The sequence below is a fragment of the Natrix helvetica genome (genome assembly GCF_964273705.1).
Source record: "Natrix helvetica genome assembly, chromosome: 3".
In the NCBI taxonomy this organism is placed as follows: Eukaryota; Metazoa; Chordata; class Lepidosauria; order Squamata; family Natricidae; genus Natrix; species Natrix helvetica.
The window spans coordinates 97077021-97104657 of NC_138549.1; the positions used below are offsets into that span (position 1 = coordinate 97077021).

At 35.9% G+C, this 27637-nt stretch overlaps 1 protein-coding gene across 7 annotated transcripts in view; it reads right to left on the minus strand.

The window, feature by feature from the left end:
• NEXN (nexilin F-actin binding protein) overlaps window positions 1-27637 on the minus strand; it is a 35162-nt gene that overhangs the window by 7091 nt on the left and 434 nt on the right. The window contains exons 1-10 of one of the 7 annotated variants that reach the window (XM_081947417.1): window positions 26854-27076; window positions 14385-14469; window positions 13000-13191; window positions 12772-12850; window positions 11176-11324; window positions 7497-7541; window positions 3873-4070; window positions 3510-3689; window positions 1074-1259; window positions 196-393 (exon numbers count right to left, since the gene is read on the minus strand). In XM_081947417.1, coding sequence (XP_081803543.1) covers window positions 196-393; window positions 1074-1259; window positions 3510-3689; window positions 3873-4070; window positions 7497-7541; window positions 11176-11324; window positions 12772-12850; window positions 13000-13191; window positions 14385-14411 — 1254 coding nt within the window. In that variant the 5' untranslated portion in view covers window positions 14412-14469; window positions 26854-27076. Of the gene's footprint in view, window positions 1-195; window positions 394-1073; window positions 1260-3509; window positions 3690-3872; window positions 4071-7496; window positions 7542-11175; window positions 11325-12771; window positions 12851-12999; window positions 13192-14384; window positions 14470-26291; window positions 26428-26853; window positions 27077-27637 lie in introns of those variants that run through there. The other 6 variants (XM_081947419.1, XM_081947418.1, XM_081947420.1 and 3 more) reach the window with 6 other exon arrangements.

The following is a 27637-nucleotide window of genomic DNA, read 5'->3' on the forward strand; positions in this document are numbered from 1 at the left end:
CTGACTCAATAGCATTGATAATGTTACCTAATCAAGTAATGAAAATGTCTGCAAGCAAAAAAACAAGCTCAGAACATCTCAGTATTCCTTAATTAAAATCATTTAACCATAAAAGTTACATATTTTATAAATTAAATTTTTGTTAGCCAAGTCTGCTATCAAGGAGGTAAATATTTCACAACCTAAAACACAGACCTGTCCCATTTCTTGTTTGAGCAGTTCATATTCTTGCTTCTCTTGTTCCAGTTTTTGTCGGCGTTCTTCTTCTGTGCGTCTTTTTTCTTCTTCCATTTTTTGTCTCAGTAACTCTTCAAAATTAATATCCAGTTTTCCAGGCGTCAGAGATTCTTGAGATGCAGTTTTTGACATTAGTGAAAGTTCATCATCTGGCCCCTATTAAAAAATAATCTGGTTCATTAACAAAGGGTTCAGTATAAACATTAAATTATAGATTACATATTGATAATTATATGGTCTAATACATTTAGCTTTATTAATGCTTTGGTCAAATTTTGAGAGTTTGGATTATCAATCTGAAATAAGACACCAGGAGTCCTTGGATACAAGATGGGTAGTAAATAAATTTTATAAATAAATACCACTGTAAAGACATTTACATGATCCAACTTCATTCAAACTAATAAACAAATCAGCATATTTCCTCAGTCTGAGCTGAGATTTAAAAATTGGCACTAATTTTTCAGCCTTAATGTTTCAGCAGATCGAAATAAATATCAATTAGTGTTAGTCGTTATGACTATGGGTTGCCCTCAAAGATTTGAGAATACTGAAAACAGCACAAGAAAACTGTGGGGAGGGACGTACATGAAAGAGACACCAGTAAAAATTATTTAACCCTCTTCCCCAGGGAAAACTCCACAGGATCCTTGATTCACAGAGAAGTCTAGCTCTTTTGGCTTAGGTTTGGGATTTGTTGGGAGGGGCTTGCTTTTGTTTTTTTCAGTGCTACAAGTTGATGTTAAATCATTTATGTAATGCCACTAATGGTTGATAAATGAATCTAGCAAAAATGAACAGCTAAAGCTACCTGGAATAGCTAAAATGATACCTACCATGCTTTTTCTTGCCTCAGCAAATGCTTTTTTCTCTTCTTCTATACGCCTCCGGGCCTCTTCCTCTGCTCTTCTTTTTTCCTCCTCTTGCCTTTGTTTTTCTATTTCCTCAAATGTTAGTCTCAGTTTTCCAGGACGGAACTCCTTGACAGAATTTTCAGCTTCGTCTTCATTTTCTTCATTTCTCTTTGGGGAAAGAATATATTTTAAAGCAGCTTTCAAAAGGTTCAAATATGCCATTAATTTGCAAAATGCCTAATTACTGTGATGTGTTAGGTGTAGAATAGAATAGAATAGAATAAAAACTTTATTGTCATTTTAAATGTTCCCTAATCAGTATACATTAAAATGAAATTTTGTTGCATTCAGTTATCTTCTCAAAAGATAACCATTATGCACAGTGGTGGGATTCAAATAATTTAACAATCAGTTCTCTGCCCTAATGATTTCTTCCAACAACCAGTTAACCAAGCTTCTCAGAAAGTTAACAATCGATTCACCTGAAGTGGTGCGAACTGGCTGAATCCCACCACTGATTATACATATACCCACATCTACACACGTATATGATGCAGAGAAACATCACAGTCTAGTTCGAATGTATACATAATACATGGCAAACAAAAAGGGAATCCAGCGAATTTACAAGACTGATGCCATAAGGGACAAATCTATTGCAAAATCTAGTAGTTGCACTATAGATACTTTGAAACCTCCTCCCTGAGGGGAGCAACAGAAACAGACCGTGAAGTGGGTGTGGGGGGGTCTCTTAACAATGCTTCAAGCTCTAAGCACATAGAGCTTATAAGCAGTATCCTGAATAATGGGAAGTGAGCTTTCCTATAATCTCAGCTGTCCTTACCACTCTCTGTATGGACTTCTTATCTGAGGCACTGCTGCCACCAAACCAAACATTGATGCAGTTTGTTAAAACGCTGCCAATAGTGCCTTTGTAAAAAGTGGTTAGGACAGAAGGAGAAAGATGTGCTCTCCTCATCTGATGCAGAAAATGCAAACACTGGTTTGTACACTTTGCTAAAGATAACGTATGAAGAGACTAACAGATTGTTCATTACCTGTGTTCCCAGATATGTAATGCTATTGACCACTTCCACAGCTGCAGCCTTAATACAAAGTGGAGCATGACTATGCTGACTCTTTCTGAAATCAACAATGATCTCTTTTGTTTTTATTAACATTCAAAACCAGGTTATTTTTATTGCACCAGTCCACCAAAGCCTTCATCTCCTCCTTATAAGAGTCTTCACTGTCATCCCAGATAAGACCCACCACTGCCGTGTCATCTGCATACTTCACAATATGATTCGTAGCAGACGTGGCCCAGCAGTCATGGGTCATCAAGATGAATAATAATGGACTCAGGACACAGCCCTGTAGGGAACCCGTACTCAAGGAGATGGAATTGGAAACTTACTTCCAACTCGCACAAACTGGGCCCTATCAATAAAGAAAGAAAGCTTTTTTCAACAATTAACTCTAAAAATAATGGTGGTTAAATTAAGTTCAATTACAGTTTACTAAGTCTGCTATCAATAGTGATACTATTATTATTAAACAGAATCATAATGACAAATAGAGTGTTAAATAAAAAATGTATATTTACTTTGTCCCAAAGTTCAAGAATAGCATTCTGCTAAACTGTACTAAGCAAATATTAGATTACTAATATTTTTATATAAACCCCAGTATTAAAAAAAAAAGTTGGATTTTGAGTTCTCCACCAAGAAAATAATGCCTTTTGCTTATGGAAAGTTTGATCCAGCCAAAGGAATTCCACCCAAAGATACAGATCCCAGAATACTTGGGAAGATTTTCTCAGGAGAATATAAGATGCATCTGGAGAATGAAGAAATTAGCAAATTTTCAAGTAGCAGGATTGTCCTCTGTAAAAATTCTATTTTAAGAAATTCTCCAACCACCAGGAATAAAAAAAACCGCATACCCTCCAATAACTTGGTAATTTTATTAGGGGATTTTAAATTGTGTTTTTTAACTGTCTTTCACTTAAGTCCATCCTCCTCCATGCACATATGTATATGTCTCTGTTTTTGTATATATGTTTGTCTTATGTGTATTTTTTATCAGCTTGATTGTACGCCGCCCCGAGTCCTTCGGGAGAGGGTTGCGGCTAATCAAATAAAATTATTATTATTATTATTATTATTATTATTATTATTATTATTATTATTATTATTATTATTATTATTATTACATTTTGGTCCCATGTGCTGGGGAAGAATGAAAGAGGAAGAAGAAATGCTTGAGAAATGGAAAACAAGGAACTTCAAGACCCTGTAAATCTTTGATATTTTTTTAAATGGGATAAATCCTCCATTATATGATAATAAAATCATCCTGCAATATCCCATGTTACACAAATCTCCTGGCTTTATATGTTTGAACAAACATGCTTACCATTTGTTGCCTTGCTTCCTCATAGGCGCGTTTTTCCTCTTCCAAACGAAGCCTTGCGTCCTCTTCTGCTTGCTTTTTCTCCTTCTCTTGTCTTTGTCTTTCCAATTCTTCAAATGTTAATTTAACTTTACCAGGAGAGGGAGCTTCATTGGTTTCATTATCAAAGCTTTCCTCTTCATCCTATACAGAAGGTTCATTTCTCAGATTTGCACTCTTTTGAGACATTCGGCCTAAAACAATTTTCTCCACAGTTATGCTCTTACTTCCCTGGAAGAAACTCTCCCTTCATTCACAGAGGAGGGCTATTTCTAAATAAATATGCTTTTGAGGTCATGCAACAGTTTTACATGCCAATTAGCTTACCACATCTGGTGAAAAATATTTGACTTCCTTTAGGGCTTCCTTTTCCTGCTCATATCTCAGTCGCTTTTCTTCTTCAATCTTTCTTCTTTCTTGTTCTTCTCTTTCTCTCTCTCGGTCCTCAAAACTTATTTTCATCCTTCCAGGTGATTTGTTAGCTTTTACTGGAACTACGGTAACTAGCAGTGACTCATCACCTTCCTGTTGTTAAAAACAAAGATTGGCATGAATATTTGAATAGGGTAGTTGCCAATGCCTGTAAATAATTTACTTTCCATAGAATATTCAATGTTTAAACAGTGAATGGACAAAATCTCTTGACTGCATAGAAATTCCAGAAACGGAAAACCTTTGGATAGCCAGACATCAAAGGAAGCTGCTCTTCCCATGTAGAAATTTGCACTATACATGATTTGAATCTGACAATTCAGTCTGTTGGATTGGATATCAGAAAGGATATTAATCCAATAGTAGTTTCCCTTCCCCCCTAAAGTTCTTTGTATCCCTAAAAAAAACTGCTTCAAAAATAGAACTACCTGTATGGAAGGGAATATCAACAAAAATTTATCTGTTTTCTGCAAAACACATGATCTATATGAAAGTTTGGTCATGATAGAAACTTTTTTTTATGAAGGGCTGAAAGGCAGAGTAGTTGACTAAAAGATACCCAATCAATTAACTTCAAATTCTAGATTAATCTATTAGCAATACTACCGTGGTGTCTACTAAATATTTAAAATATGTCTTGCTTATTTGGAAAATAGGAATCATAATTACTGTCAGGGGAAAAACGCCCTGGGGAAATCTGAGATCAATGGACCGAGGCTGATTCCCTTCCGCATATCTTTTGAGATATTAAAAAATAAAATAAAAGTCTTTGACAAGTATATTCTAATTAATAAACAAACTTTAATACGAAAATAATAAAAGTAAATGAAACAGAAAATAACTAATTGTTACATTTTGATAATGAAAGCTACGTCTGCCAAGCTGGCAGCCGAACAAAGAAGAAAGGAATTAGGATCTGGAATGTGTAAACGCATGCGCAATAAATCACTTTCAGATAAGAACTTTTTGTTTTATGACCTGCGCAATAAAGCTTTCTTAGTTTAACTCTTGAGTGTCAGTTTAGGCAGTTCAGGCCTAGCAAACTTTTTAACATCGTGACAATTACTTCAGTCCTTAAAGATTATGTTGTACACAAGAAAACTTTGTTTAAAATGAAATACTAGCTCCTATGCTCTTTTTCAACACTAAGCTCTTTAAAAAGAATCTGAAAAAAATTGAATATGTAATTTAGCATTGAGACTAGTTGACTGAGCCATCTTACATAAAAATTAATTGTACTATTACAAGCATTAAAAGCAGAGCTAAATGTAAAATATGAAATATGCACTTCAGTTTAAAAAATAGCCAGTGCCCATCAACATGTTTAAGATTAAATATATGCTTTTAAACAAAATAATCCATAGAAATGCCATATTAATTGAATATTATTTAGTAGGATTACTGCTATCACTTTGATTTATGTCGAATGCATATAGAATTATACCAGAATATGTATAAATATTAAGCCAATATATTGCCAGAGCTCTATTGCACTCGGTACCAAAAATTCCTATTACAATATTATTTCTCAGGAGAAAAGATAATCCAACGGTCCTATTTAATGTGTTATGCAAAATATTGCTATTAGTTCAGCCTTCCTTTTTGCCATTTCTGTTCCTGCTAAGATCTCTGTTCCCTGTAAATAAAGCCAAAGCCATATTATGTTGTTTCATCAATACATATTGATGCCTAATAAATAAAAGGCATGGAAAAATCTTGCGTTGGTTACCCCATTCAGCTACAACATAGAGAACATTGACTGTAAGCATATGGAAGATCCATTGTCTGCTACAGAAACATGCTAACTTAATACATTAGACTCTTTTAATCTAAATATCATATAAATATTTCTGCTTTATAGTATTACAGATCCAATTATTTACATTTTTGGATATTTAACAGTTCAACTCAGTTTTGTTTAAATACCCAAACCATAATTAATTTCATCAGAAATTAATTATTTAAACTGAAGTACAATGTATATTTCAAATTATGTCACACTACAATACCTGCAATCAGGTATTAAAAATTCAATAATTATTATTTGAAATTTAAAAATACAATGTCTGCATCATTAGTTTTATAATCCATGTTATTTATACCATGTAGTTCAAAATATCCTCAACAAAAACCCCATACAAGCATTGACTAGAATCATCTAAATGTTAATTATTAAAATAGTAGGCAATTGCTTGGATGAACTTACATTTTTAAAGACTCCGTTAAAGGTAAGTTATAACAAGGATTTCAAGAATTATTTAAATCAATTTGTAAATATCAATAAATTTCAGTTAAAGAAATGTGTAGAATAACTGCTTAAGTACACAAGTAGTTAAATTGTGTGAATTAGAGACTTTCGTCACTTGAATATCATTTGGCTATGAAAAAAATTAAAATATGTATGCATGTTGCTTTAAAGTTACATTGCATAATTATGCTACTATAAGTAATTAAGCATGTGTGTCACAATGGATGTGACACTGAATCCATGTTGTTAAGAGATGACTAACAGCTATATGATTTGAATTGGTAAATTGCCTGTACATACATGGTAGATGAGAATTATACTCTGTGTGTGTGCACGCGCACACGGGCACGCTATCTAAAGGTACAATCAAGATAATAGAATAATTATAACTAATAACAAGAATAACACAAATTCCATATAATATGACTAATAGTATCACATTAGCAGATGCATTAAGTCTAATGCTGTTTTTTTACTGAGCACAGTTCAGTCATTCATCCATCTTACGTTTACAGTAGATATACATATTCTGTTTCTAAGGCAGAGTGGTTCACGAGTGTGTGGCTGGATCATATTTAGCCATTATTTGCACTAGGTTGCTAAAGTAGTTATTCTGATGCATAACCTTTGATTTCCAAACACAGTGGCTGTCTTTGTACAACTTGATATATCCAAACCCAACAAACCACATTATACCATAGTACTCAGTGTGAACCCACTTAGTTAATGGTGGATATATATAGTAAATGAGTGAGTGATCACCTGAAGTCATATTTGCTTAATTTTAGCTTAGTGTATTTATTGAATCAGACATTTTGAAATTGAACTCACTACAGCCTATTTAAATATGTATGTAACATAGCTAAATGTGACTTTTCAGAAAGCCACAGTAAAACTTGAATAAATGTGTGTATTGCATGTAATCTACGATCTGTGTCGCACTTAGGGTCAAAAAGCTGCTCACATTTAGCTAAACCACATTGCAAAATTTGATCAAAGTAGTTATAAAGAAGATAACATCAGTCAGAAAACAAATTTGGTAAAACAGTATACAAGTATTCACTAACTAATAACTGAGAACCACAAAGGTCATTTTATAAAGCTGAAAGAAAATTAGGCAGAAGTAATTATGTTCACACTGTGTTCTCAATTGTGATCTTGTGCCTTCCCAAAATTTTATTTGACACAGTGCTTTTGAACAGATTCATTATTATGGTAATTACAGTGATTCAGAAATAGGTGGATGTTGTGTTGTAAAAAAGTCTGATTACCTCTGATGTCGATTCAGTTCCCGAATTGTTTAACTGTTCATCAATCTATTAAATAAGAATTTTACACAATATTGTTACTTTTGTTCCTTTCCCTTCACCTTTAAAAAAAGCATAAAATATTCTTGAATCTGAATAAGCAATTTTCAAAATGTGACACTGAAAAGTGCTAATATAATGCACTTCTGCTTTCAATAAATACACTTGATGTATGTTTATTTATGTATTAATTTGTATTAAACTCATGCTTTCAGAGAGAACTCAACAAGGAGATAGTATTTTCATTCCTCCTACTTCCATAAATTAAAACGAAACAGCTTGTAAACTATCAAGCTGAACAGAGTCTATCTACCAGCTTTGGACTGAGGCCCATTTTAAAAATCATAGTGAAGTATGAAAAAGAAAGAAAAAGATTGGCAAGTCCCTGGTTCAGAGATTCCCAAACTTTCTCGATCTATGGCACTTCTAGTGATTCTTGGTATGCTAGGGTGCCTTGTGAGTTTGCTGCTGTGCCCACGCCCCATGCTGTAGCAATAGCACTTAGACTTATATACCGCTTTACAGTGCTTTATAGCCCTCTTTAAGAAGTTTACGGAGTCATCTTATTGCTCCCAACAATTTGGGTCCCCATTTTACCCACCTTGGAAGGATGGAAGGCTGAGTCAACCTTGAGCCTGGTGGGATTTGAACTGCCAAATTGCAGTCAGCTGGCAGTCAGCAGAAGTAGCCTGCAGTACTACACTCTAACCACTGCACCACCGTGGCACATGTAGTACAGAGTTTGGGAATGAAAGCCATGATAAAATTTCCATAATAGTTGCTGAACTCTAAAAACCACATACTGCAGAAACTTGACAATAAATTTAACTGTATTATTTTTATTGCAAAGAATACCATCCCTTTTTTTTCCTGTCCCATGATTTGAAAATCCCTTGTAGTCTAGGAAAGCATGGTTAGGGGTATATTTTGTTCATACAATTACAGTTGATGTCCCAATTAATGTGTTTTCTCGGTACAATTTTTCCTTTGGAAATCAATACCCCAAACCCTTCTTTTCTTCATTTTATTGAATTCCATCAGCAAATAATTTCAAAGCTGTGGTGTCAGCTCAAATACAGATACGGATATTGCATATTATCCAAACTGAGCCACGTGTAAAACAAATTGGTCTTGTTCTCTTGTATTCTTCATCCGTTCTTCATTCTACCTGCTCAGTATCTTTTTTGTGTTAAATCTAAATCTAATGACTATAACATTCTTTCTCTAAAGAAACTAGCATTTGATTTCAATGACAACAACTATGTGATATGCATTAAAGATGAACCTTGAGCTACATCACCAACATTTAGAACCTCTTAACACATTAAGCATTATATTTTAGAGGGACATGAACGCTGGCGCTAAGAATGATCATTCTACAGTGTTTTGTCTGATTTTAACTGATTTGTGACAGTGGACTGCTGATAAATGTACTTTGTCAAATTTGAACTACTTCTCTGACTTTGGCAAAGGAGGAAGAAAACGTTTAAACAACATGGTCAATTTTTTTGGAACTGTTTTATTTATAACATAATTTTCTAGACCTCCTTAGTTTTAATCTGAATTATTATTTTTGGGTTACCTTTTAATGCTTATGTTCATTTACTCTTCTCTATTAATTAGTTTAGCATTAGTTCACATTCATTTTATCAATGTAAACCATGACATATGATCTCTTTATTACAAATGAACTGTCCTAGGTTTTAATTAGCAACAACTACGTGCTATTCTCATAAAACTACTATGAATTGTAGAACTGTTGATTAGCATCATTATGTGTACAGCATCTTCATGTCTACAGTAATAATATTAAATCTATTAAATTTAGTTTTGGTTCACTCTACAGCAATGAATACAAAATATACTATAAAACAAGTACATTTCAAGGGCGGAAAGTTTGTTACACTATCATGAAATGAAAATTCCAAATGATTTAAATTTAATGCATTGTCCTCCCCATTTTATGTACATATGAATCCTTAGTGCTAATAACAGAGATATGAAGGATTACTTACTAAAGTTAAAATATAGTTAGAGTATTTCTGTGATTTCTTAGTAACGTTTAATTATAATTATACAGCTAAACAAATAGTTTGGAAGAAAAATGCAATGCACATATTATAAAGGTAATCTAAAAATAACTTACTGAACTAATATGAGTTTTTATCCTGATAAAGGATACTAAAACATCTAGTGCTATTTAATGTCTAGTAATTACATATGATCACGGACACAATCATCATTCTCAATATAAACATTAGTTTACAACATAATCATTTTGGTATATTTTATTCCATATTTTTAAATAGGAATTTTAGTACAAAACTTCAGTCTCGGGACAGTCTTTAAATTGAATCTTGTGCTTTTAAAATTTTAAAATAGTAATAATTTGCAAAGATACTTCGAACACAAGTTTCATTTATAGTATTATGTCTGGCTTCTTAATATTTGTATCCCAATAAAAAGCATGGTTATTTTTTGTTCAAAGAAAACTAGAAACATCTTACCTCATTTTCCTCAATGTCTGCATTCTCGTGTTTTTAATGATTTATTGAATAAGCCATTATCAATATAATAAATATAATTCACAAATACAAAATTCAAACAACATTATGCTTTAGAGTAATATGTAAGCCCAACCTATGTATCTCACTGGTAATTTTCAATACAAGGAAATCTTATTTTGATCCCAGGACAAAGATCTTAAAAAACATTTACCAGTTTAACATTAAGCACAGCATACAATAGCATAACTCTAATAAAATGAATTCTATAAAATTCTATACTATAAAAAATGGATGCCACTGAAAAAGCCAAAAGAACCAACTCTCCCACCCTCATACTGCAAGTAAACTACTGAAACTACAAGTGGTTAGTGACTCAAGTTCAGCTTGATTTATTTTACTTTTTGGCTTAGGGAAAAAGAAAACTACTTCTGAGTGAAGTTTGGCCAATAGGGCTATCCTGCTAGAAGAATTTATGGAAGAGTCTGTGTTCTATGGTTTGTTTGTTTGTTTGTTTGTTTTTATTGGATTTATATGCCGCCCTTCTCCCAAAGGACTCAGGTCAGCGTACAACATTAAAAAACACACACCCCAAAAGTTAAAAAGAAATTAAATATATATCCAAAAAAACAAATCGAATTTATGGAACAATACATTTAAAAAATGAGTTAAAATTAACAGGCCAGGCCGGCTGGAAAAGAAAAATATTGAACAGGTCATAGATACAGCACCAGGAGTTGCATCTAGACTGGATAAAATTTAATTCCATTCCCTTCTTCCTGCAAGAATTTCCATAGAAGTTAAGTCCCTTCTGGAAATAAGCTATTTTATTGGCAAAAAGAAAGCACATTTATTCTAACTAGAAAAAGTGCAAGAATATCAGATCAATAAAAGTAATTTGCCAACAACTTAAAATATTAGGTTACTCTTTTAATACAGATGAAAAGAGACATGTTATAACTAAGTGTTAAAAATATTTACACACGTACAGTGCAACACTAATATTTTTTAAAAAACCATTTCATCCACAATATGAAGGCTTTCCCTTTGAAACTACAATTGAATACTACTATCCTTATCCAAATTTGCATGGCTATTTTTATATATGAAGCATATTTTACCAAGCTCAATAATCATACCTCATGAGCTTTTTTGGCCAGTTCCCTCTGAATTTTTCTTTTTTCTATTGAATCTTGTTCAATTCTTCGTTGTCTCTCCTCTTCCATCCTTTTCTTTTCTTCTTCTTGCCTCTGCTTTTCCATTTCTGCAAACTTTCCTTTGACAGTTCCTATGAGCAAACAAAACAAAAATGAATGCTTCCAATATACCTCTAGGTCTATTTTCTGATTCATGTAGGTAATATTAAAATATTAATATTTTCTAATTTTCCGAGCTACCCCAAAAGAGACCTTTGAAGCAATAAAACAATAATCCAGATTTCAAAAAAGAAATTATAATGTCTACAGTAAAAATTACATATGAATCCATAAAATCTAGGAGCATTTTATGTATATTTTTCCTATAATGAAGTAGTTATCCAAGCTCTCCTCCTCAAATCTCACAATTAAGATTAGGCTATTGTGAATGTGGGTTAGAGTAAAACTTCTGCCAAGAGTTTGCAAAATAAGTGTGTTTAGGCTATCTCCACTAATTTTATTATTGAAAGGTGTTTAAGAGCTATGAAGTAGTATAGTTTCTACAGATACATAGATGCCGGCTTGTGGAGAGTAATTTTAAATATCAGCACTTTAAATTAGTTCTGAAACATGTAAGCAACTAGTAGAGTTCAACGAGCAAAATATGTTATATGAATAGTCCTTGCTTACCAACTATTTCTTCAGCAACCATTTGAAGTTGCAATGGTGCTGAATGAGAATACTTATGAACAATCGCAGCACCCATGCATTCACATGATTGCAATCTAGTGCTTGGCAACTGGCTTGAATTTATGACTGTTGCAGTACTGCAAAATTATGTGATCACTATTTGCATCCTTCCCTGCCAGCTTCTTATAAGGACAAACAATGGGGAAACCAGCAGTTGTCAAATTATTGTTGTCAAATTAGATTACCGAACTTGTAACTTTTCCCTGTCAGCAGGGAAGTTGCAATATTCTGTGCCTGCTATGGTAATCAAATCACTTGAAAACACACCCTGGAGAATAAGGTGGCTCCAGACTGGTAGATTAGTTTAAAGCACTGGGATAGAAGCTAAGGGACTAAATTCTAATCCTGCTTTAGGCATGGAAGCCATCTGGATTACCTTGAGTCACCATTATCTTTTCATCCTAAAATGGGACAGCACAAAGATAACTTGCCATTATATTATCTATCCATCCAAAATAGTATATTATTAATATATATTAATACATATATTAACATATTACTAGTAAAGACATTTATCAGATGGGCAGTGGCATTTTGCTTCAACTTTAATAATAATAATAATAAAATTTATTTCTTAGCCGCACCCTCTCCCGAAGGACTCGGGGCGGCGTACAAGAAAACACATAAAATATAAAATAGACAACACATACACAATAAACAAATACATGGACATGGACATGGGAGGCAGATAAATAGAGACAATTAAAACACAGTAAAATCTAAAAACCCCAGAATTAAAATTAAAAATTACTTTGGTAATAGTGCAGAAATGGAAAGTTTTAGACAATGTACATTATGATACTAAAGCATTGATGATGGAGATCAAGACCTTTATAAAATTTCCCTTACCTATAAGTTTTGGAACATAGGCTTTCTCTACTTTAGAAGAGTTTTCTTCATCATCATCAGAAGCAAGAAGTTCCTTCATCTGAATAATGGATCAAAGATATTAATGTGGACAGTCTTAAAAACTCTGGTACATTTTTATATAAGATTCAAATATATTTTCTATGCCAGCATTGTAGTATAACTGAAATCAAACCAATAGAAACAAATAATAATTGCAAAGGAAATGACCTCCTGCTTTCGCCTGTTCCATTCTTTCTCTCTAATATATTGTTCTCTTCGCCTTTGCTTTTCTTCTTTTGTTCGTCTCTGATTTTTTTCTTCCCTTGTTTTCTGCATGGCTTCAAATTTATCCTTTATATCACCTTTTCGAAGTTTGGGCACATAGGACTTTTGTACAGGTTTAGATGAAGAAAGCAGAATCTTAGTGAAGATGTAGAAAAGGCAAAGATCAGGAAAAGATGACAGAAGCAAATGAAGATACATTGCACAGTGTTAGATACGTAGCTGCATGCTGTATCTAGCACTTTCATTTTTTATGAAAGCAGTATTATGTAAATAAAAAAGCAGAAATAGTGGGCAAAATAAATTAAAGAAAAGATGTCAAAAATGTATAAATTTGCCTGAAGGAGTTTTACCAACATTGTTTGTTTCATTTCTCCATCGATTTCTAAAAACCATGCTTGCTTCCACCATTCCCTGCACTGTTTCATACATTGCTTTTGATGTTTTAAACTTTTCACTTCTTTTAGAGGATCCCATCCAATTTTCACCAAGCATTCATTCCTTAAACAGATCTCACACTATCCACCAACCTTTTACCAGCATGTCTACATTTTTGTCTGTTTTCCAAACATTCTGACAAGATCTATTAATTTATCAACATGCCCTAGTTTTTATCATTTACATATAACTTACAATTATTTGCTCAATTTTCCTTATCAAACCCATGTTTTAATCTTTGATGATTATTAGATCAGTTCTCTTTGTTGCATCATATAGTCTAATATTCACTGCAAATCATTCAAATTCACAACCAACAACAAAGGATTGATTTCATACTGTGGTATACACACATTCATGGCCCCAGTCAACACACTTGCAAAGTTGTGACAAGCATTTCTTGTAACGTTTGTCTATAAATACATTAAATCCAGGCAAGGTACCCTTATCTATCTTCAACTCAGCAATGAACTATTTATTATTATCCACTTATTTTTATACGTGCTTTACTTCCACATTTAGCAACTAGCCTTCAGTTTCATATTTTGCAAAATATTTCACAACTCCAGCATCTTTATATTTTCTCTAAATCAACAAAATGCCTTTGAACATAGCATTCAGGCATGTTAACACTAATACAATACAGATTAAGAACTGAATTAAATTTTAATTTAATTAATATTTTATGGACAAATTTTATTCTATTAAGGCATTCATTTCAAAAAAGCCTACTAGTTAAACATTTTAATTTTAATAAATCTGTCTGCATAAACATGACTTTATCTCCCAGTATTGTTTGTGAATCAAAATTTAACCTTCTTTATATTATTTTGAGATTACAGAGAAACAGCAAAATTCCTTATAAGTACTTTCCTTTTGAATCTCATACATACTTCTGTCTTCTGTGCGACGTCAGTCATGATTCCTTTCTGCAATCCAGTAAGAAATGTCTGCAAAAATGTCCGTCTTCTGTTTTACCTATACAAGACATAAACAATATGTATGTATGTATGTATGTATGTATGTATGTATGTATGCATGCATGCATGCATGCATGCATGCATGCATGCATGCATGTATGTATATACTTTTAAAAAGTCTTCTAACAATTTAAAGAATGGAACCATCAGAAGTCTAACTAGAATGCAGATACAATAAATATAACATTGGCAGGTAAGATCTTCCATATATGGGCTACAAAAATTTACTTTCTTTGTTATTTATACAATAAGTAGACTACCCCACATCCAACAATTCTGGCAGGCTTACAATTTTAAAAAGACAAAAGACAGATTGTAAGCAGCCCAAAATCAAACATACAGTAAACCAAGCCAACCTGTCAGGTAGGAGATCAACCATCACCCTGCCCCAAAGCCTGGGAGAATACTGTAACCAGGTCTTTGACAGCTTCCTAAATACCATGTGGGAAATCATCTAGATCTCGAGGGACCTAATTCCAGAAGGCAGATGCTGTGATACAGAAGATGCATCTCCGGGTCTCTCTAGATCAGTGGTTCCCAACATGTTCTAGATAATACTGCTTGATCAGTGGGACCAAAGCCTGCCCACTAGATATATGCAAACTTTCTTTGCTGCCATCAAGTGATTATCCAGATTCTAGCAGTTCAAATATGAAAGCCCTAAAGCAGGATCTAGCCCTAATTATTTTCTTTTTTACCAATTCAGTATATGTCAGGTGACTCTCAACCTACAGACTCACTTTATACACATAACCATGTTATGATGACTAAAACACATTTAGCTGAGTTCATAGACTCAGTGACACCATGAGGATAAGTGGATGTATCTAAACCACTCTGACTTGCTGGCTTCCTGTTCTGAGCCATATAGTACCACCAGCTTTACAAAGGCATGATGCACTAGTGAGAGAATAGAGAAAAATGATGAGCAACTCCTACCTGTGCACACTAACTTTCCTCATTTATCAGCCAGAAGACTGAAATATAGGAAGCTCCCATTGGCACTTGTACAACATCTGCCCAATAATGATAACATCAATTCCCAAAAGAAAGCCAAAAGGGTCACCAAACACCAGACATAGAAGGACATATAAATGACCACACAAAAAGGATGCCAAGCTTTGAACTACACCAGCAATGGGCAATCCTGAATAGGGTTTGTATCTCAGTGTCTACTGGGACTCACAGTATAAATGGAGCATAGTATCCTCTCATCAGTGTGACTGTGGGGTCCAATATCAAACTCTGGATTGTATCGTGATTGGTTGTAAGATGAGGGATTACATATATTAAGCCGAGGGAAGCATATACAGTATCTGTTTATCAGCATCATATAAACGATGCTGTGCTTCAATGGTTAGATGGTCCAGACATTAGTATTTGAACATAGATCTTTTTAGCATTTATATTTTATTGTGATTTATTAATCTAGGTGAAAAGTTAATACATATTGCTGGTCCCTGTATGATATGCCATACACTACATAAATATATAGCTGAGTTCATATGCCAAGCTAAGCTAAAGCTAAGTAAAAACCCCATTGTCCCTTAGGTTAGTGTAAGTGTTCTAAGACTGGAATTAAATCCCTCTGAATGCAGGTTTTTAAAAAATATGTATCATGGTTTTGCATATTATGCAAAGTGTTAGATCGGGTAATGAGAGGACAGACACAGGCTTAACGTAACAACAGCTCTTTATTGTAGTGAGACAAGTCTGTACAATCCAGCGACTTCTTGGTCTGACAGCAGCCCTTTTATAGGGAGCTGTCAGACCTCTTAGCCAATAGGATTCAAGCTCTGTTCCCGCCTGAACAGAGGACCTTGTTGGAAACTATAGAAGACAGAGTTAATATCTAACACAAAGCAAGTTAATCTCAGCTAGGGTCACTTTACCCTCTTCATCTGTAGATAACTTAAAATAATTTAGCATAGTTAAATTTGTTGTAAGTGAATGCCCTTAATATACTGTATAAGGGTAAACATAATGGGAACCTTACTATGAAAGTAGAATTACAGCATAATATAAAATAATATAAAACAGCCCTTATTTTATGGCAAAATTGAAATCTAAACTGCTACACAAGCAATTGGCATACTAAGCCAACCTGCCTGATTAATGAGACACACAAATTGCCTTCTTAGCCTGGGCCCATGTAGCTACTTGTTTTCCCTAAAATTAAGCTTATTGATCAATACTGGAGCGCCATTATTGAATTTGGATAATAAACACACAAGAACCATTAATGGTTAAAAATAACGAGGCAAAATGGGCAGCATATTCCACAAACAGGTGCAATGACTTACTGTGGTGTGGTGTATAAACTCAGCCATTCAGGCAGCACTTCAATTCCTATTCCTTGTATATATTTTTCTGATCCTTCAGCGTGTTCACATTATTGTCTGCCAAAACCTGTACCATTCCTCTCATGAAACTGCTTAGTAGAAAAATCTTTCCCCCCATTTGTTTACAAAATCTGTATCTACATAGTTTACAGCAAACTAAATGAAGTCTTCAAGCATAGGAAAGCAACCCACAACCTCAGAAGTGACCAACTATCTTGTTCCTCATCAATTAAAAGCTCTGTGGAAGATGTTACGAAAGCTTGAAAGAAACTTAAACTTTTATTTATATTTGTCTCCCATCTTTATTATTTTTACAAACAACTCAAAGGAGTGAATATATTCAACACACCTTTCCTCTCTTATTTTCCACCATAACAATAATCCGTGAGATGGGTTGAGCTGAGAGAGAGTAGTTGCCCCAAAGTCACCCAGCTGGCTTTCATGACTTGAACTCACCAGCTTCCGTTTCCCATTCTAGTGTACTTATAATTATTTCCCTTCCTTGATTTAATTAACTTTTTTACACATAGAGTGTTGTTAAACCTGTTTTAGGTTTTCTGGATGGGATGATAAAGACAAAATGTGAAGTCTTCCATGAGCCAAACTCTATTCCTAGTGACTACATGTATATACTGTGTAGTTATGTTACCAATACCGTAATACAGAACTAATTTACCATTCAATTTTTCTGGATTTGTTTTTTACTTTCAAGTCTACTACAGAGCTGTTAATTCTCCACTGTCACCCATACAAATACTAATAAATCTACTTAGTTTTTTTTTTTAGGTCAGCCAAGGTCTGAATAATATTCCTTCTGAACTTGCAGGTTTGCAATTTGTAGCTAGTCCTACATCCACCTTTACTGGTAGTTTGAATCTGGCTAGAATGACATTTCGCACCCTCCATTTTAGAAAGTAAATGCCTCTTTTTCTTTTTTTTAAACAAAGTGAAACTGTTATCTCTTCAAACAAGATGAGGTCAAGAAATAAGTGCAGCAGGAATTCCAGAAATGTTTATTGTAGCATAGAATAACAGAACCTTAAAATCTTGCTAGATTTTTTTTCTCTTCTTCAGCTGATACTAAGCAAGGGCAAGGTGGGAATATTCTGAGCTTCTTTCTCATGCTTTCTGTTTTCAGAACCTGAGCAATCTTTCCTGAAACTCCTGCCTTAAAAGTTCCCTTTCCAAGGCCAAATTTACATTCCTTCCCACTTGTAGAGTTATTCAAACAGTTACCGTTTGGTGGAGCTGGCCATTTCCAGTAGCCATTTCCATGTTAGACTATTGCCATACGTAGTACATTATAGATTAAATAAAATCTTCAATTAATTCAAGTGCAGTTAACTAAAGTCAGTCGGCTTGCAATTGTAGAAAAAAAAATAATTCTACACGTGATCATCAAATTTGTCTTCAGCATCCTATATTTTGAATCCATTTTTTAAAATAAGAATTGTACATTTATTCATGTTAAACTTCACAATATTATTTTTAGCCCACTATCTGTCTAATCCTACCAAGTTTATTTGGATTTATTTCTGCCTTCTGCCCAATCCAGTTTCGAGTCATCTGCTAATGAGGTAAACATTCCTTCAATCAAGTAATTAATCTATATTAATATATGATTGAGAATCAAATCCTGTAGCAACTTAATATATCATTCAAGCCTGATGAGGAATTTCTAAGTAGTTGATCCACCTCAAAGTCATGTAATCTAACCTATATTTAAATGTTTTGTTAATCAGAACATCTTAATTAAATGCTTTGTTGAACACAAGATATATTATGTCTGCAGCATTCCAATAATTTATTAAGAACTTCAAAAAATAAACCTGACAAGACTTATTTTTGTCATATCCATGCTGACTTCTAGTAATCACTGCACTGCTTTCAAACTGCTTGCTGACCAATCACTTTATGATTTCCTCTAGGTTGGTTAGAGGAATGATGCTAGCTTGACTGGTATGTACTTCCTTGGAGTCTCCTCATAGTTTTTGAGCATAAGAATATTTGCTTTCCTCCCATCATTTAGAATTTCTCTAGGAATTCCTTTTCCATAGGTTTCTATTCTTTTTATCCTCCTATAATGAAAGTGCAAACTAATTTATTTCCTATACTTCTAAGTAACAGTTTATAAATAAATGGAAGCCATGGACTTTATGAGCTATATTCTTTCTGATCTTGAAACTGTTTCATAGGCTTTGATTTAGATATTCTTTCACTTATGCCTGTGTTGCACATTCTTATCCTAATGTCTTATCGGTCATTTCCAATCTATATAATAACTCTTCTTCAGAGCTGCAGTGGCTCATTAAATCAAACTGCTAAAATCAATGTACAATCATAGAATTTTACTGCTTGCCCATCTGCTTCCAAATAAAAGTACTGACCTTTAAAATCCTTAGTGACCTGGAATCTATCCATATATCACAGGTAGTCCTCGACTTACACCAGTTCATTTAATGACTGTTCAAAGTTACAATGATGCTGAATAAAGTGACATGTCGATTTTTCACAATTACAACCTTTGCAGCATTCCCATAGGTCACGTGATCAAAATTCAGATGCCTGGCATCTGGTTCATATTTATGACGATTGCAGTGTCCTGGGGTTCATGGGATCCCCTTTTGTGACCTTCCGACAAGCAAAGTCAATGGGGAAGCCAGATTCACTTAACAACCAAGTTACTAACTTTACAACTTCAGTGATTCACTTAACAACTGTGGTAAGAGATGTCATCAAATGGGGCAAAATTCACTTAACGAATGTCTCACTTGACAGAAAATTGGGGCTCGATTGTCTAAGTCGAGGGCTACCTGTACTAAAATTCTTATGCTTATTTGTTTGTCTGTTTCTACTCTCAAGTTAGCCCAAATGATGCAATGTACCACAACAATTTTTGAATCAAGCTATCTAAATATCTGCTAACTTAAAGAATGCATAAAAAATCCAGGACCCATTACGCCACTGGAATTGAAATTTCCAGAATATTCAGATGAGTTTTATTTGCAAACTTGTGGTCATCACAGTACCTCCATAGTCAGGTGATCATGATTTCAGATGCTCCTTGCCAGTTTTCCACAAGGAAAGGTTAATGAGGAAGCTGGCAAGTAGCCAGAAATTGTTCCTGCTCCGACTGCTTTTTTTGTCCACTCGTGTAATAGCAATACAATTAAGTAAAATGTAATGTTCATTCTGGTGACATCAGACCGCATTACCTTTTTCTTAAAGGATAGCCCAATAGATCACATGGTTATTTGTTTAGTAAAATTTCAAAAGTTTAAGGAGGTAAGAGTTTATTACTGCTGCTATAATTTCAGGAATATTTCAAGAAAAAAACTTTTGGAGCCAACAGATATTTGAGGGCTTGTAGATCAGCTAAACAATCTGCAGGGCACATACTGACAAAAATTCTGCCATCATTTGGTAGCAAATGCCAGTAGACAGTGAGAAACTAAAGGAAATAACCGTAATTACATTGAGCATCCAATATGCTTAATGTATCTTAAAAACTAAATCTCATCATGTAAGAGAGGAAAACAGGCTGAAAACTCTGTTCCCATCCATTGCTGGTATTATAACTTTTATAGTCCCTGTGATCCACAGCAATCTCTCCAAACAAAAAAATGTATCTTCAGGTTCAAAACAACTACCCATCCTTGCATTTTTGGTACAGATACTTAATCAAATAAAGTTTTTCTATGAATCCTCAGTCATAACATGTGACTTGAAAAAGAAAATACAATAGTCCACCTGCTCCTGGCTTGGGTTAAAGCATCTATTTCCAAAATGTACCATGGATAGAGTTTTACTTAATTTATTACCCTTTCCTGCACTCTTGGGGGCAGATAAGATTCCTTAATATTCCTTTCACCAAAAATACTATATTTTAATGTGCGTCACCTGGAACTATTGATAGTCAAGCAGCATACAGTCATATGACAAAGAAAGTACACCCATCATGAGTTCTATGATTTTATATATTGGGACATAGTAAGTCATTTGGTCCTTGGCAGTTCTTAAAAGTAGATAAATACAACCTCAAACAACAACATATAACATACTATTACATTATGTCATCTTCACATGACTTCTTCATTTCAGCTTTTTTTTTTTTGTAAAATAAATGATTACAATGGTGTAATATGTCAGGTATTGCTGTACATCTGAGGTTGTATTTACCTATTTTATGAACTGCTAAGGACCAGATTTTTTTTACTCTGTCCTGGTATGTAAAACCATAGAACACAAAGAGGGTGTACTTCCTTTTTCACATAATTGGGCAGGTTTCATCAATTATTCCTATTATTCCTCTGGTTGTTCAATACGATCAACAGAGTCACAAAAATCAATCTATTCCACTCAAAAAAACAAACTCAAAAAAGCCATTAAGTATATTGAATGACCAAGCAGAAAACAAAGTTGGCTCCATTTTAATTTCCAAAGGGTTTCTGCCAAATTTTGTTCCTTTGACAAGTTTCAAATGTTTGCAATTACTGCCTAGAATGGGAAAGACAGAAAGTGATTAATTCCAACAACTGAACTGCTTTCATATAGGGAAGTCTCCTGCATCATTAGGCTGTGCTATTATTCCAGCAGTGGCTGCAGAGTTGGGTTAATGCAGTAGAACACATATGCATACAAACATACATGCAGACAGACAGATACCCCAGATATTGTGCTGGTACTGTACAGCTTATTATAAAGGACTGAATCAGTGGTGGGAATCAAATGATTTAACAATGGGTTCAATGCCCTAATGACTGGCTGCGTGGACATGACCATGGTGGGTATGGCCAGGGGATGTGACAGGCAGCACTCAGCTCCTGCACCCCCCTGGGAGCAAAAACAGACTGCAGGGGGGGTGCCACACACCCCATGAGCCCCATTTTGGGCCTAACAGACCTCCCTGCAGCCTCCAGAGAGCAAAAATGGGCTGTAGGAGGGCCACACTATACCCCCACCATGCCACGTTTTGGGTCTAGTAGGCCTCCCTGTACTTACCTGGGGTGCAGGGGGACTCCTGGAAAGGGTGGGGCAGGAAGGGGTGGGGCAAGCCAGCTATTTAACAATAGGTTTGTCTGAACCGACCCAAACTGGCTGAATCCCACCACTGGACTGAATTATACTTTTGGGTAGCTTCTAATGGTCCTATATTTTAACATCTACCTATAGGAGAAAAGCAATGGTGAACAATGTATAACTACAAGTCAGACAGATGTAATTTGGGGAAACAGCAGGTTATATAGTTAAAATTAAACACTAGATGTATAGGATATTGTGTGGCATTCAACTACATATCAATAAAAGTGCACGCTCACAGAAAGAATCAACATGGAAGGAAAATGTGCCAATGCTTTTCTTTCAATACAAGTGGAAACAGGAATTTTTGGCAAATGTAACCTGAACACCAGCATATGCAGATGTTACAGGTTTTATAAACCTGAATTGCAGGTTTATAAAAAGGTGGGAATATTTCTCTAATTAGGAACCCAGCCCATTTTCCTCTTTGATTTTTGACTTTGAAATCATTACACTTAAAGCAATTTGAAGGGCCATCAGCTGGCCTCTTTAAAATGTTTTTTTTAAAAATACTGGCATATACTTTCTGTGTGAATTTGTGTATTTGTATTTGTTTTAGAAACCACTTCTCAAACTTTTCCAAAACCCTTAAAAACCACAATTTGACTTCTCCCTGCTCTGCTTTCTCCATTTTTCTAGCCGGCAGAAAAAATACCAGTGCCTTCACTCATTTGACCTCTTCAACCACCCAAGACACTGTGGTGACTGATGGCAGTTGAATTACTAGATTCACTCTTTATTTAAATAGGCCTATCAGTTTCTATTTAAATAGGCCTATCAGTCTTATTCCTTTCTGTCCTCCTCACTATGGTATTTTGTATAAGTGACAAAAGTTTTCTTTTTACCTATTTGCCCTGGTACAATAGAATAGTGTTCTGGAATCAATATGTTTCATCCAATAGTTGGGATGAAACAGATGAAACTTGAAAGCACTGAACTCTATTTTGTTGTTTTATGTTTCTTTGTTGGTTCTATTGTTGTCTCTCAAAGGTCCTCCTAGACTCTTGATTACTGCTGGATGACAAGTGGAAGGCATGGCTAGGAGGACTTTTGCCCAGTTGCAACTGGTATACTACTAGAAATCCTTCCTGGAGCATGTGGGCCTGCCTATATTGACTCATATCTCTATCACTACTCTCTTGAATTTCTATAGTAATTACCCTATGGGACTGTTTTCGAAGACCACTTGGAAACAGAATACTTAGGATGACTGAACCTCTAATAGGACCAATTATTTAGATCGACACACTGAAAGTTTGAAAAATTCTGATCCCCAAACATCTAGTATAGTGAACAAAACTTGTCACAAAATTCTTATTTCACAAAAGGCAAACTGGTAAAAATAAAAAAGAAGTAAATTCCCCCTCCCGATTTATTAAAAAAAAACAGTTCTTTCAGCTACCCAGTCTTTACTTCTTAAGTATGTCCGAATCCAGGTGGAATGCAGAAGTAGGAAACAAAGCATCTAGAAATTAAACATGGTAGGCAGGCAAAAGCCAATTTTGCATTGAAACTCTCTGAACATATAATACACAAATACATAAAAGCAATTATAAATCCACAAATGTCTGCAAATCCCAAGATGTAGCCCTTCTGCATAAGACCAGGTTACATCTGTGGATACTGCATTTTCTACCCTGGTGCAGTCATAATCCTCAAGGAGAATTAGAAACGGAAGTAACCCTTCTACCTCCAGTATTGCATGCCCAATAGAAAGAAAATCCAATGCATCCAGACACACAAACAGAAAACAACTAGCAAGTCTCCATAGGCACACTACCCATTAGTAGTGTAAAGACTTCTGGAACATCTCCCACCTTTGGAGTAGGAGCTACATGATGTCTGAAGCGATATCATTCCATAGGACATATGATGTGACAGAAAAGTCATAGGTCTGGGTCCCAAAACATGGATTTGATTGAAATGACCCAAATCATATTGGCTTTGCCTGATCTTACCAGATGGGCAGAAACCATGGGAGACAGGCAATCCCTTAGAAAATTTCAGAGAAAGAATTCTACTTTAGTACTTCTGAAAGTAGAAAATGAACATTGAATTAAGCAAATTAAATTAATTCAACAAACTTGTGCCCATGTATTTTTATTTGAATTAGCACCTGGTGCCAGACTAAATAACATCATAATAATGAACCTATATTTAAAAGAACACATGTTATTATTTATTATAGCTCAAGTAGATATATAACTATAATAATTAACAGGTTTAATAGTTTATTTTCTCAGTGCATTATTTCAATACATGTTACAACAATCCTGTAAGGCTGGATGCCATTTTTTAAATTCTAAAACTGTCAAGGTTCAGTTCGAAGTTGACAGAAACACTCTAAAGGTAAAATAATAGTTTGTTTACTTCAGTTCAGAGAATAGACAATGAAGCATTGATAGAGGCATAGATACTTTGGAGACACTGCATGGCACTTAAAGATGTACAGAATATCCAGTTATGAATATAGTCAAAATATTGACATTTTAAGTATCATTATCATCAAAATCAAATAAAACACACCACTTTAGATACCCCATCTGTCTTATTTACATGATGCAAAGTAATATAAAACACTGAACATTGTTAATATAATTCAGCATCATAATGTAAACGCTCATTTTTACATCCCACCAAACATGGCACAAAAATGCTTCACTAACCGTCTTTTTAAAAAACATCCTTGTGACATTGCCTTTGTCTCATCCCCAGTCCAATGCAGGGGCTGCTTAATTTCAGGTTCTGGTTTTGGGGTTATTCCTTACAGCTGTTAATGCACATTCCTCCAGTTCCTTAAGCTGACACAAAACTCAGCCAGTATGAATTATGCCTCCCCTCTAATCTTAGTAACAAGGCCAGTGAATGGGGCTGTCCTTAGAGTTTTGTTGCAGGGCAATTCAAGGACAGCAATTGGTGGCTTCACTTGGCTGTATTTCTCTTCCCACAACATCACCAGCCAGCTAGAAAACAACCACTAATCATTTTCCTTAATGTGTAGTGGGACAGGTTTGAGACAGATGAGTGGGATGTAGGTTTTAACTACCTTTCCAACTGTCCAATAGATAAGTTACTAATGGAGAGGTGTGCCACAGCTGTGACTTGTCACACTGTTTCTGTACAGGCATTTACCACTCTTCTGAAAAAGAAGAAAAAGCACTAAACTCATGTTGAAGAATAGCTCAGCAGAGAAATTGGTGGTCCAAAAGGGAGCAAGATAAGGCAGGAAAGAATATTTCTGATATAGTCATGGTCCCTTCAACCCATGGTCTCTACTGAGTCATTGACTTGTCAGCCTGACTATCTTTGGACATTGGTCTAATTCTCTTTCAGAAGATTGTTAGAGGCATTTCAAAACAGTCTGAATGACAAGTCACAGCTGCATAGCAACTCTGCATTGGCAACTTGTTATGTGGCTAAACACTCCATGTCACATGACCTCACTAACTCAACTTTGCCCCCCCTCCCCATATATTAAGGACAATGATAGGTGGGTTTTTTCATGCTGGTCAGTAATGCCAAGGAAGAAGAAATTCAGCCAGGAGAATTAACCCATTTCTGTTCTTGACTTGTCAGATATCAAACCAGTAAGGAGACTACCACTCATCAGTCTCATTAGTGAAGCAAGTTAGAGCACAGACAAATGTTTCTGCCAACTGAAGATCTGAAGGAATGTACATTAACATGAATGTGAGGAAGAGCTCTCTGTTAATGAAAATCAAAGGACTATAATGTGCCAACATATTTTTGCACATAGCTCTTTCACACATCCTGTTTGAAATACGAAAAGTAGTAGCTAAGGTTTTTTTTTTTGGCCATCTTTGTCTGACTTTAAAAACATATTTGCTATAAAACAAAAAAATTGCTTCTTAGTTCTGTTTTTTTTAATCCACTTATAATGCAAGAATAGCACCACCCTTTTGCTCCCCCCCCCCTCTCTCTCACACACACTAATGGCAGGAACAGTTCTGCAGTTATTGTCTTCCCACTAACTACTGATACTATCATTGCTACTACCTTCCAGCTGTCAATCACTACACCTTTCAGAGAAAGGCTTCCTTTATTATTTTAACATTTGGGAAGGAAACATTCATATACATGATTTGCCTGGAATGTGGGAAAATATTGGAACTCAACAAATGTGGAGTTCCAGTATATACAAATGTATTACCGCACAAAACGCGGGACCTCAGCGCAGAAAGGATCTTTCTCGCAGGAAAGTCTAGACTCGGGGTCTTTGCCACGTTTCAGATTCAGAATAAGAAAACCCTTCTTGAAAATGAGCGACATCTGCCTTTATTATCCCATTCAAGATGTCCTGAATTTTTTCTCCCGGGCTGTTATTTCATTGCACAATAGTCTGGCTATCGTCCGATCCACCCCCACCTCCCCAACTGACCAGCTGAGATTTTTAAACGCGTCGGGGGCGTCTGGGATTTTCGTCCAAGTAAAACTGCCGGGAGAGACCGAGCCTGCTACTCTTCCTTTCCGACGGCAGCCCAGAAGGGGCGAGCGACTGCTTTTCTGAGGAGAGGCTAAGCAACTGGACTAAAGCGCCAGAGGGGGAAAAGGCCAGTCTCGTCCACGCACCCACCCACATCGAAAACCGCAAAGACCACGTGTTGCGTGTGTGAGAGGACACTTTCGACACTCTCCGTCTAAATGTACCCCGCGAACGCCTCGGCGAGGCCGAAATGCAACGCAGGGAGGAGCCCCCGTCGGGGGACATGGCAAAGGCAGAAAGCCGAAGCGCCAACTCAGCTCCCCCGAAGCCCTTTCCCTCAAAGACCGAGCCGCAGCCCGCTTGCCCCGCAGCGCGCGCCGTTTCCCCTCTGCCTTGTCATCTCCAGGCGCGTCACAGACGACGAGCGCAGGCCGTTCTTTGTGTCCGAATCCCTACCACTTGCCCCCGTCCCCACAACAACAACAAACAGAAACCACAACAGCCCATCTTGAGGTACCTGAGAGCGCCGCGCGGTGCGTTTTCGTTTAATCCCGAGTGGGTGGCGGGGCGTGAGAAGAGCCGGGCCGAGCGTCTCTGCTGCTGCTGCTACCCTTGGTGCTGCGCGCCCCTTAGCTGGCTGCGGCTCCAGCCTCGGGCTCTGCAAGTTTCCATAAAAGTCCCGGTGCGCAGCCCGTTCCTGCATTCCAAGCGCGCCCAGGCCGAGCTGCAGCTGTCCCGACACACACGGCGGCCGCCCCCTCCTTTCTCTCCCCCCCCCCTCAGCACCCTCGCCGCGCCTCCGGAGGCCCCTCCAGCGGCCCAGCCGGGTTATTTTGGGCTGAAAACGCCGTTAGGCTATAAATATCTGGCGACTGCAGAATTTCCCAAACCTCTCCCCCCCCCCCCTTTGAATTCAGAATCTCCCCACGCATCGGGCAAGTTAAAAAGCGGGACGGGAGGCAGAGGGGCCGGGGTATACAGCAATTGGTGTCCGACATCGATCGCTTAGCGATCTAAAAGCGGGGGGGGGGGCTCCTGAGCACGTTCAGAGTGTATTTCTAATAGCACTAATTTATTTATTTATTTAGTGAAATAATGACAAATTAATCGGGGCCGTTGTCGGACAAAATAGATTGTCCAAGAAGTCACAGAAAAATCAAGCTGTGTTTCAAGATCTCTCCACAAACTGCTTTGCTTTTTAAATTCTGCACCAAATGGAACAGGAGAAATTTGCCTTTTAAGCCACATTTTGTTCCCACATTGGGACAGAGAAAGTTGATTTAAGTTATTAATATGAAATT